Source organism: Equus quagga, chromosome 14 (assembly GCF_021613505.1).
Source record: "Equus quagga isolate Etosha38 chromosome 14, UCLA_HA_Equagga_1.0, whole genome shotgun sequence".
Classification (NCBI taxonomy): Eukaryota; Metazoa; Chordata; class Mammalia; order Perissodactyla; family Equidae; genus Equus; species Equus quagga.
In genome coordinates, this window is record NC_060280.1 from 32,325,733 (window position 1) to 32,345,402 (window position 19,670).

The window sequence follows — 19,670 nt, forward strand, 5'->3', positions numbered from 1 at the left end:
CCAGAAGAAGGAGGGCTTCTCTCCGCCCCATTACATACTTCTCCCTGTGAATCCCTGCCACTGATCCAAGGCCCACAGTGGGGTTGAGGCAGACGTGGAGCCTGAAGTACAGCACTTCTTCCTGGTCTAAATGCAGGGGGCATAGATCTAACTTCACTCAACACCCACTGTGTGCCACAGTCAACGCCCTACGTGCTTTCCCTCTGAGCAAAACTGGGAGGCAGGAATTACTATCCCCATTTCACAGATAAGAAAACTGAGGCTCAGAGAATTTAAATGATTTACCCAAAGTCACACACCCAGAAAGTGCTGGATAAGGATTCCACCCACATCTATCTGGTTTGAAAGCTCAAGCCTTTCCATTACAGTATAGCACATCTTTTAATTGACCACTTTGTCGTTTCTGCACTGCCCCGCCCCAGATCTAACACTAATCCCTCAACACTGAACAGCATTTTATACGTGCCTACAGTTTATACATGCTACAGGCCCATCTGTGTTTCACAGACAAAGAAACAAGGCTCACAGGCACAGAGTGCTCTGTCTACAGTCACATGTTGGCAGGTGGCAAGCTGGAACCCAAGTCCGACGTGTCCTTTGGATTCCTGCACTCCTGCCCATCCAGGCTGCTCCAGCAGCCAGTCTCCAGGGTGCCAGATCATTAGGATGGATTTGGAGTGTTTGTGTATGTGTGTGTGCGCGAGTTTGGGGTGGTTTAGGTCCCAGAGGCCACCACTTCCTTGCAAGAAAAGTTCAGGATCCACCTGATCCCTAAATGAATGCAAATAGTCCCTGGACATTGTCCAGAGATGGGACAGGGGAAAGTGGACTTACCTTTCCGGTCAGGTTTGAGGTTGCGGTTGACAGGGGGTGGCTGGATCTCACTTGCTCGGCTGGGGCCTCGGTGCACAGGAAGGGCGGTAGAGGGGTAGCCAAGCGGGTCGAAGTGATGGGGACCTGGGCTCATGGGGATGTAGACACTCTGGGCATTATCACTTGCTCGCTCCATGGCCAGGAGGGTGGAGGAACCTGGATTCATGGGCACATAGTTGTCTTCGGAATTGGTGCTATCCGATCGGCCCACAACTGTTTTCCCTGGCTAGGAAGGAGAGTGAAAGAAATACAGCTGTCATTGGCAAGAAGAAACAAGAAAGGTGGGAGAATTTGTATACATGGTAAGAAAAGTCACGAGTGAGTTAGCTGTGCTGTGAAGCTAAAAGGCCGACCCTGGGAAAACCAAGTAAGAAGGTAGAGTGGGAGACAGGGGAAAATGAGGTCTGTGGGTCCCTTCTAGCTTCCATGATCCCTTGGGACCCACTTATGATTTGTGATAAATCTTTAGCATGAAACATCCTTGGCGGCTGGTCCATGAGGCCTTCTGGATACCTGACCAAGGCAGGGGGTAGCACAAGCCATGGACTGCATGGGTTTGGTTGAGGATCTGCCTTCTACCTCAAGTCCAGACTCACCACTGGCACGTCAGCATTTCAGGCCCTGAGCAGGGTGAGGAGCATATTAGAAGCTTTGGCTCTACCGAGCAGGTGACGTCTGGGGCCAGCTGTGCTTCCCCAGTTCAGCTTTTAGTGTGATCCCCACACTGCAGTCAGAGCTGCCATAGAGTTGTACGATGCAGCAACCCTGGCGAGAGCCTTCCTTCAACTCCTGCCCTGTCTGTCCCGATGTACAACTAGGCTGCTTCTGCCTTGATTACCTAATTTCAGTCTTTCCAGTGGGCCTGAAGCCAGACCTTAGTCTGCTCAGCTGGGGCCTGACACCTTGCAGAACTGTGGTCAGCCCCCTGCAGGGCAGCCTGGGATCCTGCGCTCAAACCATTAATCTGCCATGGAGCCTGACTCTCAGCACCACCCTTGCCCGTAGTCTCACACCGCAGCACTCTCCTCCAGGTGAGACCTCATGGATAAGGATGCTGCCTTAGGTCCACCGTCCCAGAGCCGGGGTCCTCTGCATTCTAGACCTCTCCTGCTCACCCACAGGGCTGGTGAGCCTTGGAGTCTAGTGTACCTAAGTACACTCATTTCTTCCAGACTAGGATACCTGTACCTTACTTTCCAAAAAACTCAACCCAGGGTTCTAAAGTAAGACAAGAAGCTAGGCAGGGTCCTAAAATGGAGATGCCATCATTCTTCGGGGCTGTGCCTTTATTTCCACGGGATGTGAACTTTAACCCCCTGAGCTGGCCTGATGGCCCCTGGCTAAGCCCCACTCACCAGGAAAGAACCGACTGCATCACTCATGGACTCGGCAGATCGGCCTGCACTCTCTCCACCACGCTGGGGGTACTCGTAGGACTCACAGGAAGATGCTACGACAGAGGAAGGAAGATCCATGTGCACTCAGTTGATCCACGTGTTGACACTTCCCTAAATCCTCACCGATGCTGCTCAGGGGCTTACTGACACACCGGAAGATAGGACTCCCAACCCCAAGGGATAGGGTATTACTTCTGTCATGTCGCACCTCTGTTCAAAAGCTCCTCCCGGGCTTCTGGATCCAGCTCTGGTGTTAGCATCGGCATCATATCCCTCCTTGACCACTTCTGCCCTCATTTATGCGCCCCTCCTTCAACTCCTGTAGCCCTTACCACCTGTCCCACTCATTCTAGCCATCATTTACACAAATACTATAGTAATAATGATACTGGACGAATATATACATGTTGGTTTTATTTCCCCAACTAGATGTGAGCTCTCTGAAGGTCAGAGACATATTTTATATATGTTTGCATCATTTCAGTTCCAAAGCACAGGGTGATTGATAGAACAGTTGATGGACTAAAAAATCACAAAGAGTACTAAGCCAAGAGTCAGGACCCTGAGGTCCAAGTCCCATCTCTGCCACTGACTGACTTTGCAGCCATGAATAAATCTCTTAACTACCATGGGCCTCATGTGAAATGGAGACAATGAAGCCCCACCAAACTCTCAGGGTCATTACATGGCTTAAATAATAGGACAGATAAGGACAGGCTGCACCTGCTATAAAGCAACATGCAAAATGAAAGGCATTAGTGTTATTGTACTTTTTCATCAAATAGAGGAGGGTATGTGCAGGGCTGGAATACTCTCAATGGAAAATAAGTGGCAACAGAATTTATATACTTCAGATTGAAGTTTATACTTTAACCAAAGAGATTCAAGCGTGGCTTAGAAAATATTTTGTAGATCTAATTTTGTTTGAATAGTCTGTTAGTCCACAGAGGTTTGGCTCCAGTTTGCACTAGTCCTCTAAATTTATTCTTGAAATCTTTGGTTTGATTTATAAATGAATAAAATACTATCATTTGGACTTCTAAAACCATAATACATTGTATCGTGGTTAACCAAGAACGCTCTACCTCCCTTAGGAGAACAGTAACGTCTCTCCAGCAGAGGCTGCTACGCTCTTGCCACTGTGTGTGTCCACTAATAGCCTCAAGTGCTGGAGAACCAACCAGTAGGGGCTCTGGGTGGAAAATGCCTGGACGCGTGAATATCAGTGACCTGGGTGGGCCGTGAGTCTCCTCAGCATGCATGACTAAGGACTAGCAAACCACTGAGAAGCCCTGTGCTACCTCTGTTTCCCCTGGGTCTCGGCTGGAGCTTCTACTGACCTCGGTGAAGTCGGCTGTTGTCCATTGCAGGGAGGGTATTGCGCCTGGGGATGGTGGCGGCGGCCGAGACTGATCTGCCACTTTCACTGATTGGAGGTCTCTGCTGAGGGCTGCCCCATCGAGGTGTTTCTGCCTGACTTGGCTTGGGGGGCCGGGGTGGGGGAGCTATGGCTGAGTCCCCAGGAGTGGCCACGGCCATGGCATTGTGGTTCTTGTCCAGTGTGAATGTCCTAGGGATCTGGTAAGCTGAGAGTGGGGTGGCTGGAACATCCATATTATCTACCAGGAGGTCCCCAAACTCCCGGCACAGGGTGTTGCTGGGTGTCTTGAAGGTGTACACATCCTCGTTATCCGTCTCAGAGCCTGTGAGGCTGCCCTTGGTGTGGCCATGGGAGGCCAGGCTCCGGGGCAGGTCGTAGGTACTGTCTCTGAATTCTGTATTGTGCCGGCTCGGCTTGGGGAGGCTATAGAAGCCGTGGACTTGACCACTGACCCCGTTGACACAGTGTCCATTGCCCTGGGCAAGTTTCTGTACGGCTGTGTCGCTCCTCATGAGAAACGAGGCCCTGGTGCCCTGAGAGAAGCTGGCACTCCTAACAGAGAGAAAGGAAGGAAGGGGCAGAGGGGTTAGAGGAGGCCAGGACTGCCTGCCCAGGGAGGCAGGTTGGCATGTTCAAAGCCCGTGCAGCTAGCTGGTGTGGAAAAAACACAGGATGAGGAGGCAGACAGGCCTGAAGTTTATTTCAGTTTACTAGCTGTGTGACCTTAGGCAAGACACTTTCTCTTTCTAAGCTTCACGTTATGCATCTGCAAAAATGGTGATTAAAAACATACTTGCAAGGTTGTTCAGAAATTAGGCTCTAGTATATCTCGTATATATATGTTCAGTCATTGTCAGCCTTTATCTCTCCTCCACCTCCAAGTGGCAGTGATGAGCAAGGTTGGCCTCACCTCCTCCAAAAGATACCAACAAGCCAGTTATACCCCCACCTGTTCACTGTTTTGAGAACCACAGAATATATACATTTGAACACAAAGGCTGAGAGATAGTGGAAAGACTCAAGAGTCTTGGTTTTCCCATTGTAAAATAAGTCAGCAAATGGGTGTTGATGTTGTAAGTTGTAAAGAACTATTCAAATGTAAGCCATAGATTTTCTACCATGTATTATAGTTTGTTGAGAGGCATTTAGAGGAAGAAATCTCTCTTTCCAGAAGTCTAAATATCTATAGGAAAAACGGCTTCCTGTTGGGGATCTATATTCAGGATAGAAAGAGTTTAATTTGTTTAATTTTTTTTTTTTTTTTTTTAAAGATTTTATTTTTTCCTTTTTCTCCCCAACGCCCCCCGGTACATAGTTGTGTATTCTTCGTTGTGGGTTCTTCTAGTTGTGGCATGTGGGACGCTGCCTCAGCGTGGTCTGATGAGCAGTGCCATGTCCGCGCCCAGGATTCGAACTAACGAAACACTGGGCCGCCAGCAGCGGAGCGCGTGAACTTAACCACTCGGCCACGGGGCCAGCCCCTAATTTGTTTAATTTTTAAAAATTTTTATTTATTTTGAGGAAGATTAGCCCTGAGCTAACTGCTGCCAATCCTCCTCTTTTTGCTGAGGAAGACTGGCCCTGAGCTAACATCCGTGCCCATCTTCTTCTACTTTATATGTGGGATGCCTACCACAGCATGGTGTGCCAAGCGGTGCCATGTCTGCACCTGGGATGGAACCGGTGAACCATGGGGCACCGAAGCGGAAGGTGAGCACTTAACCGCTGCGCCACTGGGCCAGCCCCTATTTTTTTCAAATTTAGGTTCTTGGGAAATAAGGCAAGATTGAGCAGTAAAAGAGCTGGGAGGGAAAGGATCTGTGTTAGGTTCCAGCACTGCTAATGATATGCTCTGTGAGCTTCACCAAGCCCCCCTACAAGGTGTGACCTAGTGGGTCTCACTGATTTTTAAGGGCCCAACTGGCTCTGAAGCTCCATAAGCCTTTGGCTTTATAAGCATGGTTTTCAAACTGGACTCTGTTCTTTGTAGGTACCTTGGGAAATGGAGGATGAGGTTCTGAGCAAGTCGGGATCCAGGTCTGCTTTCCTCTCTCTTACATTATGATTCTTTTTTTATTTTATTTTATTTTTATTGAGTTAATGATAGGTTACAATCTTGTGAAATTTCAGTTGTACACTAATGTTTGTCATTTGTGTTGTAGGTGCACCACTTCACCCTTTGTGCCCACCCCCCACCCCACCTTTCCCCTGGTATCCACTAAACTGTTCTTAGTCCATAATTTTAAATTCCTCATATGAGTGGAGTCATACACAGATTATCCTTCTCTAGCTGGCTTATTTCACTTAACATAATTCCCTCAAGGTCCATCCATGTTATTGCAAATGGAATGATTTTGTTCTGTTTTGCAGATGAGTAGTATTCCATTGTATATATGTACCACATCTTCTTTATCCATTCGTCTGTTGATGGGCACTTAGGTTGCTTCCATGTCTTGGCTATTGAAAATAATGCTGCAATGAACATTGGGGTGCATAGGACTTTTGGGATTGCTGACTTCAAGCTCTTTGGATAAATTCCCAGTAGTGGGATGGCTGGATCGTATGGTAGTTCTATTTTTAATTTTTTGAGGAATCTCCATACTGTTTTCCATAGTGGCTGCACCAGTTTGCATTCCCACCAGCAGTGTATGAGGGTTCCTTTTTCTCCACAACCTCTCCAACATTTGTTACTATTAGTTTTAGATATTTTTGTCATTCTAATGGGTGTAAGGTGATATCTTAGTGTGGTTTTGATTTGCATTTCCCTGATGATCATCGATGATGAGCATCTTTTCATGTGCCTATTAGCCATCCGTATATCTTCTTTGGAGAAATGTCTGTTCATGTCTCCTGCCCGTTTTTTGATCAGGTTGTTTGATTTTTTGTTGTTAAGTTGTGAGAGTTCTTTATCTATTATGGATATTAAGCCTTTGTCAGATATATGACTTGCAAATATTTTTTTTCCCAGTTAGTGGGTTGTTTTTTTGTTTCAATCCTGTTTTCATTTGCCTTGAAGAAGCTCTTTAGTCTGATGAAGTCCCATTTGTTTATTCTTTCTATTGTTTCCCTTCTCTGAGAAGGCATGGTGTCCAAAAAGATCCTTTTAATACTGATGTCAAAGAGTGTACTGCCTACGTTTTCTTCCAGAAGCCTTATGGTTTCAGGTCTCACCTTTAGGTCTTTGATCCATTTTGAGTTTATTTTGGTGAATGGTGAAAAAGAATGGTCAATTTTCATTCTTTTACAGGTGGCTTTCCAGTTTTCCCAGCACCATTTGTTGAAAAGACTTTCTTTTCTCCATTGTATGCCCTCAGCTCCTTTGTCAAAGATAAGCTGTCCATAGATGTGTGGTTTTATTTCTGGGCTTTCAATTCTGTTCCATTGATCTGTGCACCTGTTTTTGTACCAGTACCATGCTGTTTTGATTACTGTAGCTTTGTAGTATGTTTTGAAGTCAGGGATTGTGATGCCTCCCATTTTGCTCTTTTTTCTCAGGATTGCTTTAGAAATTCGGGGTCTTTTGTTGCCCCATATGAATTTTAGGATTCTTTGTTCTAATTCTGTAAAGAATGTCACTGGGATTCTGATTGGGATGGCATTGAATCTGTAGATTGCTTTAGGTAGAACGGACATTTTAACTATGTTTATTCTTCCAATCCAGTACATGGAATGTCTTTCCATCTCCTTATGTCATCATCCAATTCTCTCAGAAAGGCCTTGTAATTTTCATCATATAGGTCCTTCACTTCCTTAGTTAAATTTACCCCAAGGTATTTTATTCTTTTTGTTGCGATTGTGAATGGTATTGTGTTCTTCAGTTCTTTTTCTGTTAGTTCGTTATTAGAGTATAGAAATGCTACTGATTTATGCAAATTGATTTTGTACCCTGCAACTTTGCTGTAGTTGTTGATTACTTCTAAGAGTTTTCCAATGGATTCTTTGGGGTTTTCTATATATAAGATCATGTCGTCTGCAAACAGCGAGAGTTTCACTTCTTCCCTCCCTATTTGGATTCCTTTTATTCCTTTTTCTTGCCTGATTGCTCTGGCCAGGACCTCCAGTACTATGTTAAATAAGAGTGGTGATAGAGGGCATCCTTGTCTTGTTCCTGTTTTCAGGGGGACGGCGTTCAGTTTTTGCCCATTGAGTATGATGTTGGCTATGGGTTTGTCATATACGGCCTTTATTATGTTGAGGTAGTTTCCTTCTATGCCCATTTTGTTCAGAGTTTTTATCATAAATGGCTGTTGGATCTTGTCAAATGCCTTCTCTGCATCTATTGAGATGATCATGTGGTTTTTATTCCTTAGTTTGTTGATGTGGTGTATCACGTTGATTGATTTGCGGATGTTGAACCATCCCTGTGTCCCTGGTATGAATCCCACCTGATCCTGATGTATGATCCTTTTGATGAATTGCTGAATTCTAGTTGCAGAAATTTTGTTTAGAATTTTTGCATCTACATTCATCAGTGATATTTCGTGGTGTCCTTGTCAGGTTTTGATATCAGCGTGATGTCGGCCTCATAGAATGTGTTAGGAAGTGTTCCATCTTCCCTAATTTTTCGGAATAGCTTGAAAAGGATAGGTATTAAATCCTCTCTGAAAGTTTGGTAGAATTCCCCAGGAAAGCCATCTGGTCCTGGGGTTTTGTTCTTTGGGATGTTTTTGATTGCTGTTTCAATCTTTTTCCTTGTGATTGGTCTGTTCAAATTGTCTGCCTCTTCTTGAGTGAGCTTTGGGAGATTGTAGGAGTCCAAGAATTTATCCATTTCCTCTAGGTTATCCATTCTGTTGGCATATAGTTTTTTGTAGTATTCTCTTATAATCCGTTGTATTTCTGCAGAGTCTGTTGTTATTTCTCCTCTTTCATTTCTGATTTTGTTTATTTGAGCTTTCTCCCTTTTTTTCTTTGTAAGTCTGGCTAGTGGTTTGTCAATTTTATTTATCTTCTCAAAAAACCAGCTCTTTGTTTCATTGACCCTTTCTACTGCCTTTTTCATTTCAATAGTATTTATTTCTGCTCTGATTTTTATTATTTCTCTCCTGCTGACTTTGGGCTTTATTTATTCTTTTTTCTCTAGTTCAGTTAGGTGTACTTTAAGATTGCTTATTTGGCATTTTTCTTGTTTGTTAAGATGTGCCTGTATTGCGATGAATTTTCCTCTTAATACACCTTTTGTTGTATCCCATATGAGTTGGTATGGCATGTTATCATTTTCATTTGTTTCCAGGTATTTTTTGATTTCTTCTTTAATTTCTTCAATGATCCATTGCTTGTTCAGTAGTGTGTTGTCTAGTCTCCACATCCTTGTGCCTTTCTCAGCTTTTGTCTTGTAATTAATTTCTAGCCTTATAGCACTATGATTGGAGAAGATGCCTGTTATTATTTCAATTTTTTTAAATTTGTAGAGGCTTGCCTTGTTTCCCAACATATGGCCTATCCTTGAGAATGTTCCATGTGCACTTGAGAAGAATGTGTATTCAGCTCTTTCAGGGTGAAGTGATCTATATATGTCTATTAAGTCCAATTGTTGTAGTTTTTCATTTAGCTCCACTATTTCCTTGTTGATTTTCTGTCTGGATGATCTGTCAATTGATGTGAGTGGGGTGTTAAGGTCCCCTACTATTATTGTGTTGTTTTTAACATCTTCCTTTAGGTCTGTTAATAGTTGCTTTATGAATCTTGGTGCTCCTGTGTTGGGTGCATAGATATTTATAGCGTTATTTCTTCTTGATGAAGTGTCCCTTTGATCATTATATATTGTCCCTCTGTGTCTCTCTTTACCTGTCTTATTTTGAAATCCACTTGGTCTGATATAAGAATTGCAACACCTGCCTTTTTTTCCTTGTTATTAGCTTGAAGTATTGTCCTCCATCCCTTCACCCTGAGCCTGTGTTTGTCCTTGGGGCTGAGATGTGTTTCTTGGAGGCAGCAAATTGTTGGATCTTGTTCTTTAATCCATTTTGCCACTCTGTGTCTTTTTATTGGAGAGTTCAAGCCGTTTACATTGAGAGTGATTATTGATGCATGTGGACTTAATGCTGTCAATCTGTCGCTCATTATCTTGTTTTCCTGTGTGCTTTAGACTACCCATTTAATACTGCAATTTCCTATGCTGGGTTTCTTAGATTTTTCCTTATTTATGATTTGTGACTCTGTTCTGTATTTTATTTTAGCGTCTACCTTGAAGTTTGTATTTAGAATCTCGTGTATAATATATTCTATTCTCTGGTGGTCTCTTACTTACTTGACCAATACTGATTTAGACCCTTTGCTCTTCCCCTCCTAAATAATTATTTTCATTTCTTAGTCCAACTCATGTTATGAATTTGTAGTTAGAGTGATAAGATCGTCCTTGCTTTGGTAGTTTCCTTACCTTTACCCTAATGCTATAGTTGAATATTTGCTATCCTGTTCTGGTTCTATCCATCGGTCTCCCTAGTCTGTGGATTGTGACCCCTTTCTCCCTTTTTTATTTTTTCAGGTATGAGAGCCTTCTTGAGGATTTCTTGTAGTGGAGGGCTTTTAGTTACAAATTCCCTTAACTTTTGTTTGTCTGGAAAAGATTTAATTTCTCCCTCATATCTGAAGGATATTCTTGCTGGATCGAGTACTCTTGGCTGAAGATTTTCATCTTTTAAAGCTTTGAATATGTCACTCCATTCTCTCCTAGCTTGTAGGGTTTCTGTAGAGAAATCCGCTGACGTCTGATAGGGGCTCCTTTATAGGTTATTCTGTTCTTTTTTCTTACTTCCCTGAGTATTCTTTCCTTATCTTTCCTTCTTGCCAATTTTACTACTATGTGCCTTGCAGTAGATCTTTTTACATTGACAAATCTAGGAGATCTGAAAGCTTCCTCTACACACATTTCTCTGTCAATCCCTAGATTTGGGAAGTTCTTTTCAATAATTTTGTTAAGCACACTTTCTGCTCCATTTTCCTTTTCCACGTTCTCAGGAATTCCTATGATCCTTATGTTCTTACTCCTCATTGAATCCACTATCTCTTGGAGATTTTCCTCGTTTTTTTAATTCTTAGTTCTCTTTCTTCCTCCGTCTGGAGCCATTCAGCCTGTCTATCTTCAATTATGTTAATTTGCTCTTCTATGGTGTCTACACGGGCATTCAGGGAATCCGTATTCTGTTTTATCTGGTCCATTGTGTTTTTCATCTCTAGTAATTCTGTTTGATTCTTCTTTATGATTTCAATCTCTTTTGTGAAGTACCTCCAGAACTCGGCTTGTTTCTCTATCTTTCTCTCTACCTCATTGAGTTTTTTGATTATAGCTGCTCTGAACTCATTATCACTTAGTTTACCTAATTCCAAGTCCTCAGGACTTAATTCTATGTTTTTATTGTTTTCCTTCTGGTCTGGGGCTTTTATAAATTGCTGGATGGTAGAGGAGCGGGTTTTTTGCATGGTGGTAGAATTCGGTTGCAGTTACAGCCTGTTGCCACTAGATGGGGGTCAAGAGCCGCGTGTTATGAGCTCCCTGCCTTCGGGCAAGATGGCTGCGCCCACTGGCTTTCCCGGGAGGGAGGGGCTGCTATTCTCGCACACTGGTCTGGAGTCAGATCAGTTCTGTTCTCTGGTCTCCTGAGGCCCTGGGTTTATGGGGTCCCCACGGATGGAAGCTTTCCCCCCGTCAGTGGGTTTCCACTGGACCAGTGGCAGGAGTCCTGGATGATCCCCCGGTCGTGCAGCCCCTCCCCTGCTCATTCCCGACCGGTGCAGCAGCGATCACAGACTCTAGGGGAGGGAGCGATGTTCTCTCCTACCATTCCAGCGCCTCCGAGGCCGTAGGTAAGGTTTATGATCTCCGCCTTCTTGGTATTGTAGGTCTCTAACGTGTTGGCATTAGATTTATTCTCTGAAATTCAGTTTTTCCAATCCTTTGTTGTATTTTGGAGGGAAGAGAATCCCAGGTCAGCTCACCCCGCCATTTTGCTCTGCCCCTTCTCCCATTATGATTCTTTATAGGATTTAATTTGGGGAAAAAAGTAAGAATCATTATTCTAGAACAATCCTTTATAGCAGTGATTCTCAGACTTTTGGAGGCTTTAAGCCTCTTTAAAAAGCTGATAAAAAGCTCTTGGCACTTCTCACCAGAATAAGGTAAGTCTTGTATACATATAAATTTGCATGCTATATCTGGGAAGCGGGGGGTGGGTGTCATAATCCTGTGAGACCAGTCCATGGAACTTCTGCCTTATACAAACTCTTTCAGCTCTCGGGGAGCTTGTTATTTATGGATGTGGCCACCAGATGGTGGTAGACAATAGATCCCAGCAGCTTAGAAAAAGGAAGGGAAACAGGTGTTTAGGCCAGGCTCTCTCTCATGTAAACTTGCATCCTTGATAGCTGGGAGTTCCGTTTCAGTCCTCAAACCTTCCGCAGCCCTCTTCTCTAGAACTCTGTGTTCTTTCTCTCTTTCTGTTCCATTCCACACACATAACCAAGCCAACAGCCATGGGCCTAGATCATTGAGCAGCTAACCTTCAGATAATGGAGTGCTCGGAGCAGAGGATGGAGGAGCTAATGGTAGACATAAGGTGTTCACGTTGTTCACATTTGTCTTTGGTGCCTTTCATTTTGCCTTTTGGAATTTCCCACTTTCTGTTGGATGCCCCCATCTGGATTTGTTCATTTAATGAACATTTACTGACATCCCACCTTCCACCTGGGCCAGGAACAATGGATACAGAAATGCCTCCTGCCCTAGGGGGCACAGCAGTGGAAGAGGTGACATGCATGCAAATCATTATAATCAAGTGGGTGAGTACCCAGTGGCTGACAGATCTATGGTGGTGGTGATACAGACCCTCCCTGGTGGTGGTGACACAGAATGTCAGGGGAGGCTTCTTCTGAGCTAGTCTGGCAACTGGCCAGGCAAAAGGCAAGAGAAGGCAAAAGGTGCTCTAGTTAGAGGCACAAAGAAGTAGAACACAACCTAGCAAGGTCAACGAACTGCAAGCTGCTCAGGCTGCAGCAAGCGTGCTAGGAGGTAGGGCTGAGAGCCAGGGCTGATGAGGATGGGGGGCCCCTGAAGGATTTAAGGGGGTTGGGGAGAGCATCACAGGTATCCTGCAGTAGCCTTAAACATATTCAAGAATGAACTCATCATCTTTCTCCTGACTCTCCTGTCCTGGGAATGGCACCAGTCACTCGAGAAACCTGGGAGTTACAGACATTACAATTTCTCACTCAAAAACCCCATCAAGTCCTACTGAATCCACCCCAAATCAGGTCCTCCTGATTTTTTTTCTGCCATTAATGAAAGGGCTGGTAACGAGTCTCCCCACCATCTGCCTGGGACCTCTCTGATCTTCTCTACACCCCCACTGACATTTACTTTCCTAACTTCTCGGCTTAACCATTTTCAGTACTGCCTCATTGCCTTTAGGACTAAGCTGTATTTCAACTCCAACGTGTCCCTCCAATCTCTTCTCCCTTATTCACCTTCCCACTCTAGGATCCATTCAGCCAAACTTCTCAGTGTTCCCTGTATGCCCCATGCAATCAAGCCTCTAGGGTTTGTGGTGGTGTTCGCTCTGTCTGAAACAACTTCAATCTGGCAAGCTCCGACTCCTATTTATCCTTCAAACTCAGTCAAATTGCACACCTTTTAAAGTTGTTTCTTACATCCTCTACTTCAGAGCATACTCAATCACCTGCTCAACTCTGTTCTTGGAGCAGGTGGTAATTGTTACCTGTGTTACATACCATTGTTACTTGTCTCCTACACCAGACTGATTTCCTCGAGAACAGAAACTGTGTCTTATTCATTTTTCTCTCCTCAGCACCCAGATTAGTGCTTGTCACATAGTGAATAATGAATAAATATTTGTTGAATGGACAAGCAAATGAATGTATAAATAAATGAGTAAAGAGAAGTGTTGGTGCTGCCATCCCCTTTCCTAAGCATGGCCTAAACCCTTTGGATCAGCAGATCAGAACTCTTCCCCCTTCAATACCCACTAGCTTATGTCCCTACCTCCCTCTGCTCCAGCATCCTCTGCTCTAGCTCACAGAACTACTCACTCAACCCTAAACACATCCCACATGGTCTATCTAAGCTCTAGCCCTGGGCTTGCATTATTTACCTTTCTCTGGAATGCTTCCTTGACGCATCAAAATCTTACACAAAGTGCAAAAGAAGCCCTTTTGCTCCACAAAGGTTTTATAGGTCCTCTAATTCTCCTTTTCACTTCAACAACTCCTTCCTCTTTGCTCCCGCAGCACTCTGTGCTTCCAGCGTAACACTTACTCTGCCTTCCGTTTTGGGTCTGTATCTTTCCACTTCTCCCAGACCCTGTGCTCCTGGATGGCAGAGACCATATCCTGTACCCTGGCTGGTGCCTGGCATGTGGGAGGTGAACACTGACACTTGTTGAGGGGGACTGATCATTACTTCAAGAGCTGGGTAAGAGTTGTTGAACAAGGGAAACCTACTTGCCCAAAGCTACATACTCAGATGGTAGCAGGACTGGCTCCAGCAGGCAGGTCTCTGGACTCCCTGCTCAAGGCTACAGTGTGCTCCCTCTGGGCAAGAATCGAGAGAGAGAAATTCTGAGCAAGTCCCATGGCTTTGACTACTTTCATGAAGACCTTGACTGAGGCCTATGTCACCATAATGTCCCGTGTTTCTTGCATGGGATGGATCCCTGGAAGCAGTGGATTTGGAGAGAGGCCTCTCTTCCAGGGCTGTGGGCTGACAGAGGCCTCCTAAAATGGGCATGGTACTGTGCCAGGCACATCACAAGTCACGTCACTCTTAATCCTCCTGACAGTTCTGAGAGACAGGTTTGTATCAGATGAGGAAAACGGTAAATGGCAGAGTTGATACAGGAAGATACTTGAACACAAGCGTGTAGGGGAGCTCCCTGGGGGCAGAGAGAAATTTGGAAGAAGTACTCCCTCAAGCCAGCAGCTCAGTGCCTCTCCTCCTCAGTCCTGGCTGCCCGCACACGGCTCCAGAGTCTGTTGAGGGGCGAAGGGGTATCACACTACCTCTTGCACCGTGGTCTTTGGTCTTCATATCAACCCCAAATCTCTCCCTTATCTTTTAGGAATGGTTTTCTAGTTTTCCTGGCCATTTTATTTTGCAATTGTTCTTTGGTACAATTTTATGTAATTTTGCGTACCACACTACACCGCGATCTTGTTCTTTTCCATCCTACCAGACTCCAAGCACCTTAATGATGAAGGGCCCAGTTTGATTTTTAATGGATATGTTCCTATTTAAGGAAAGCTAATATGTAAATGCTCGTAAGTCAACTGACCACCATTTACATTTCTGAAGCTGTCACTGGTAACCCTGAGAGGTCATTTGGATCACCTGCCTGTGTTTTTACCCATCCCAAATGGATACTTCCCATGAGAGAAGAAAACTCAGAAAATTCTGCCTCACAATCTCTAAGAGGTGAAGCGATCTTGTATCTCAAACCCACCTGGTTGCAACAGTGAGCCTGCTTTTCTCTGTGGTTACAGAGCAAAGCTTTATATGTGAAAGTAAACGAAACGAAAAGTTGTATATTCTGCCTTTGGTCAATCAAAGCCACAGGGAGAATGAGTCAGAGAAGCCTTAGAAATGAGGAATCACAGGTAAGTCCTCCACTGACATTGCTGATTTCACTTGTTGCCCACCATCTTTCTGTGGAATGGTATTGCAGGGTCAGTGACTCTTTCATTCTGGACTCTCGTCCTTGAAATTTCACTTCCTCCAACCCTCACCAGAATTATGGCTTTCCAGGGCATGTGGCTCACCATAATGTATCACCTGTTATAGGTTTAACAGCCTCCTTGATATAAAAAGACAGAGACCAGCTAGAATCTGGAATGAGGCCCCAAAGCTGGAGGGCAAAAATAAAAATAAATCCAGTGAGACTAATTTGTCTTTGAAGACAAAAAGGACTCTGCTTGTCTTGTCAGTGTCAGTTCAAAACTCCTTCGATTGCCAAGAGTTACTATTCTGATGAGTTACTTATTTTAGCTCAATGGAAGAGCTGGATTTTGAGAACTGAAGTTATTTTAACCGGAATACATATTAGGTAGTACTTGAAGGAAGAATAGTGGCTAGTCTGTAGTAAAACTAATGATAAATAATTCAGGGTTTTATCTCTGAGGTGCTTAATTTACATCAGGTTCCCCCATAAATGTAAAAAGGAACAGAAAGAGGGCTGGTATTATCAGCCTCAGTAAGTACTATTTCCTGTAATAATCCAATCGGGCATATTTATGTCCATGCTACGCAGAGATGAATGGGCTGGTTCTCTCTTCAAAGCGCCTACTCAAAAGTAACTCCGTAAGATTATTTTGGAGATCAAATGAGGTAACTAATATAAAAGCGCTTTGTAAACTGTAATGTATTATTCCTTTTTTCCAGAGCACTTGGTATGTAATGTGAATATCAGACACAGTGCAGGACTAAAGTCCATCCACACATTTGCCAACCCCTGGTGGTGTTAGTCTTTTTAATTTTAGCCATTTCAGTAGAGATGAAGCAAAATCTCACTGAGGTTCTAATTTGCATTTCCCTGAGGATTCAGCATCTTTTCATGTGCTTATTGGCCATTCCTATTTTTTACTTTTTGTGAAAAGTCTGTTCAAATCTTTTGCCCATTCATTTAAAAAAAAATTGGGTTGTCTTCTATTGAGTTGTAATAGTTCTTTACATATATATATATATATATATGTGTTCTGAATATTTTGTGACTTGCCACTTTTTTTAATGGGGTCTTTTGAAGACCAAACGTTTTAACTTTGATAAAAACTACTTTGCTTTTTTCTTTTATGATTCCTGCTTTTTGTATCCTATCTAAAAATCTTTGCATACCCCAAGATCAGAGGTGTTATCTTCTAGAAGTTGCATAGTATTTGACTTTACATTTAGGTCTCCGATACATTTAAGTTGATTTTTGAGTAGTGTGACATGAAGTAAGGGTTCTTTTTTCATTCCTAAATGGATATCCAGCTGTTCCAGCATCATTTGTTGAAAAGACTTTCATTTCCCTACTGGCAACTCTTGTCAAAAAACATATATCCTCCCCTCAGCCCCGAATAGTTCTAGAGATGTACATCTTTTCCCTTTCATCAATACAATACTATCTTGACTACTTTAGTTTGACAGGAAGTCTTGAAATCAGGTAGTATAAATCCCCTAACTTTGTCATTGTTCTTTTTAAAATCACTTTGGCTATTCTAGATTGTTTGCATTTTCACATAAATTTTAGAATTAGCTTGTCAATTTCTATGAAAAACCTTGCGGGGATTTTTATTTGGATTGTGTTGATTCTATAGATCAATTTGGGAAGAATTATCATGTTAATACCTGTACTGGGCCTTCCAATTCATACTATAGTACATCCTTCTCCATATGTAGGTCTGTAATCTCCCCCAGCAACATCTGACAGTGATTTCAGTGAGCAGGTCTTTTGTTAAATTTATTCCTAAGTAGTCCATGTCTTTTGGCATCATTAGATGGAGAATTTTTAAAAAGTTCATTTTCCAATTGTCTGCTGCTAGTATGTAATAATTAATTTTTGTATAATAACTTTTTATTCTTTGACCTTGCTAAATTCATCTATTACTTCTTGTAGTTGTTTTCTAGATTCTTTAGGACTTTTTATATAAACAATCAAGTTACCTGCAAATAGAGACAGTACTATATCTTCCTTTCCAATCTTCATGTCTTTTGCATCTTTTTGTTCCCTTCTTGAACTGGCTGAAATCTCTAGTAATGTTGAATAGAAGTGGTAAGAGCACAGTATTTTCTCCTTGTCCCCAATATCAGGGAAATATGTTTACTATTTCTCCATTAGGTATGATATTACCTGTACACTATCCTTAGAAGCCCATTATTAGTTTGAAGAAATTCTCCTCTATTCAGTTTGCTAAGAATTTTTTTTTATGAGGAAGTACTGTTTTGTCAAATGCTTTCTCTGCATTTATTGAGGTGATGATTATATGATTTCCCTCCTTTATTTTCTTAATGTGATGAATGATATTGGTTGATTTTTGAATATCCAACCAATCTTGCATTCCTGTGATGAACACTACTTTGTTATGATGTCTTATCTCTAATGATGTATACACACACATATATTCCCTAATATATATATTATTCCTAAAACACACACATACATATGTGTATGATATATGTGTGTGTGTATGTTATTTTTTTTAGTTGAATTCTATTGCTGATACTTTTTTGTAGGAAAAAAAGGATTTCTGCATCTATATTCACAGGGAATATTGTTCTGTAATTTTCTTTTCTGTAATCTTTGTCAGGTTTTGGTAGTAGGGTTATGCTGGTTTCATAAAATGAGTTACAAAAGATTCCCTCTTCTTACATTTTCTAAAAGAATTTGGGTAATATTTGTGTTATTTTATGTTTGAATATTTGACAGAATTCACCAGTTAAACAACCGGGGCCTAGTTTTCTAGGTACTTCCTGGGAGAAATGCAACAAATGCCCACATAAAGATTTGTTAGTGACTATTTATGTACAAATCATTTTAATTTGTAATTGCCCAAAATGGAAACAACCTAAGTGCCCATCAACATGTGAATAGATAAATAAATTGTGATATAAGAATACATTGAATTACTACTCAGTAATAAAAAGAAACAACTAATGATACATGCAACAACATGGATGAATCCCCAAAGTATTATGCTGATTGAAAGAAGTCAGGAAAAATAGTAAATACTGTATGATTCCATTCAAATAAAATTTTAGAATATGAAAACAATATAGTGACAGAATATTGTCAGTGGTTCCTGAAGAATGATGCAGAGAGAGGATGGATTACAAAGGGGCATGAGGAAAGTTTCTATCTATGACACTGACTGTACTTCAACTACCCCTCAAAAAATGGAAAAGGAAAGGAAAAATAAGGGAGAGGGGAGAATCTTAGATCTGAAAAATCAATTTAAAAAGTTATCCAAACCAAGCACAGAGAGGAAAAAAGATTGAAAAAAAATTATTAGTATCAGTGACATATGGGTCAGTATCAAGTGGCCTAGCCTATGAATAATTGAAGTCTCAGAAGCAAAGCAGAGACAGAATGGGGCAGAAAAAAACCTTGAAGAACTAGTGGTATAAATCTGGCTGAACTGGATCAAAAACAGCAACACGTTAAACCAGAAAGGTAAGTGAACCCCAAACAGAGTAAACACAAAAAAACCCACACATACGGCAGCATAATTAAATTGCTAAAAAACAAAGATAAATAAAAAAATCTCAAATTAGTCAGAGGCCCAGATGGCCAAAACAATCTTGAAAAAGAAGAACAAGGTTAGAGGTCTCACACTTCCTGATTTCAAAACATATTACCAAGTTACAGTAAATACAGCATAAAGTGTGGTACTGGCATAAAGACAGACACATAGACCAGTGGAATAGAATAGAGAGCCCCAAAATAAAACCTCGCATGGATGGTCTAATGATTTTCAACAAGGGTGCCAAGACCATTCAATGGGGGAAAGGACCGTCTTTTCAACAAATGGTGCTGGGAACACTGGATACCCACAAGCAAAAAAATGAAGTTGGATCTTTACCTTACACCGTATATAAAAATTAACACAAAACAGATCAAAGACCTAAATGTAGGCACTAACACTATAAAACTCTGAGAAGAAAACATGAGGAAAAGCTTCTTGACATTGGATTTGGCAATGATTTTTTTATATATGAACACCAAAAGTACAGCAACAAAAGGAAATATAGATAAACTGGACTACATCAAAATTAAAAACTTCTGTGCATCAAAGGACACAATCAACAGAATGAAAAGGCAACTTACAGAATGGGAGAAATATCTGCAAGTCATATATCTCGTAAGGGATTAATACCTAGATATTAATCTACAACAACAACATCAAAACAATAAAAAATGGGCAAAGGATCCGAATAGACATTTCTCCAAAGAAGATATACAAATGGTCAACAAACAAATGTGGTATATATACATGCAATGAAATATTATTCAGCCTTAAAAAGGAAAGAAATCCTG

The 19,670-nt window shown here is 42.1% G+C and overlaps 1 protein-coding gene across 2 annotated transcripts in view; it reads right to left on the bottom strand.

The window, feature by feature from the left end:
* The window catches only part of GAB2 (GRB2 associated binding protein 2), a 74,087-nt gene that overhangs the window by 7,616 nt on the left and 46,801 nt on the right, over nt 1-19,670 (bottom strand). For both annotated transcript variants that reach the window (XM_046686151.1, XM_046686150.1), the window contains exons 4-6: nt 3,611-4,203; nt 2,229-2,323; nt 835-1,099 (exon numbers count right to left, since the gene is read on the bottom strand). In XM_046686151.1, the coding sequence (XP_046542107.1) occupies nt 835-1,099; nt 2,229-2,323; nt 3,611-4,203 (953 nt within the window). The remainder of the gene's footprint in view (nt 1-834; nt 1,100-2,228; nt 2,324-3,610; nt 4,204-19,670) is intronic.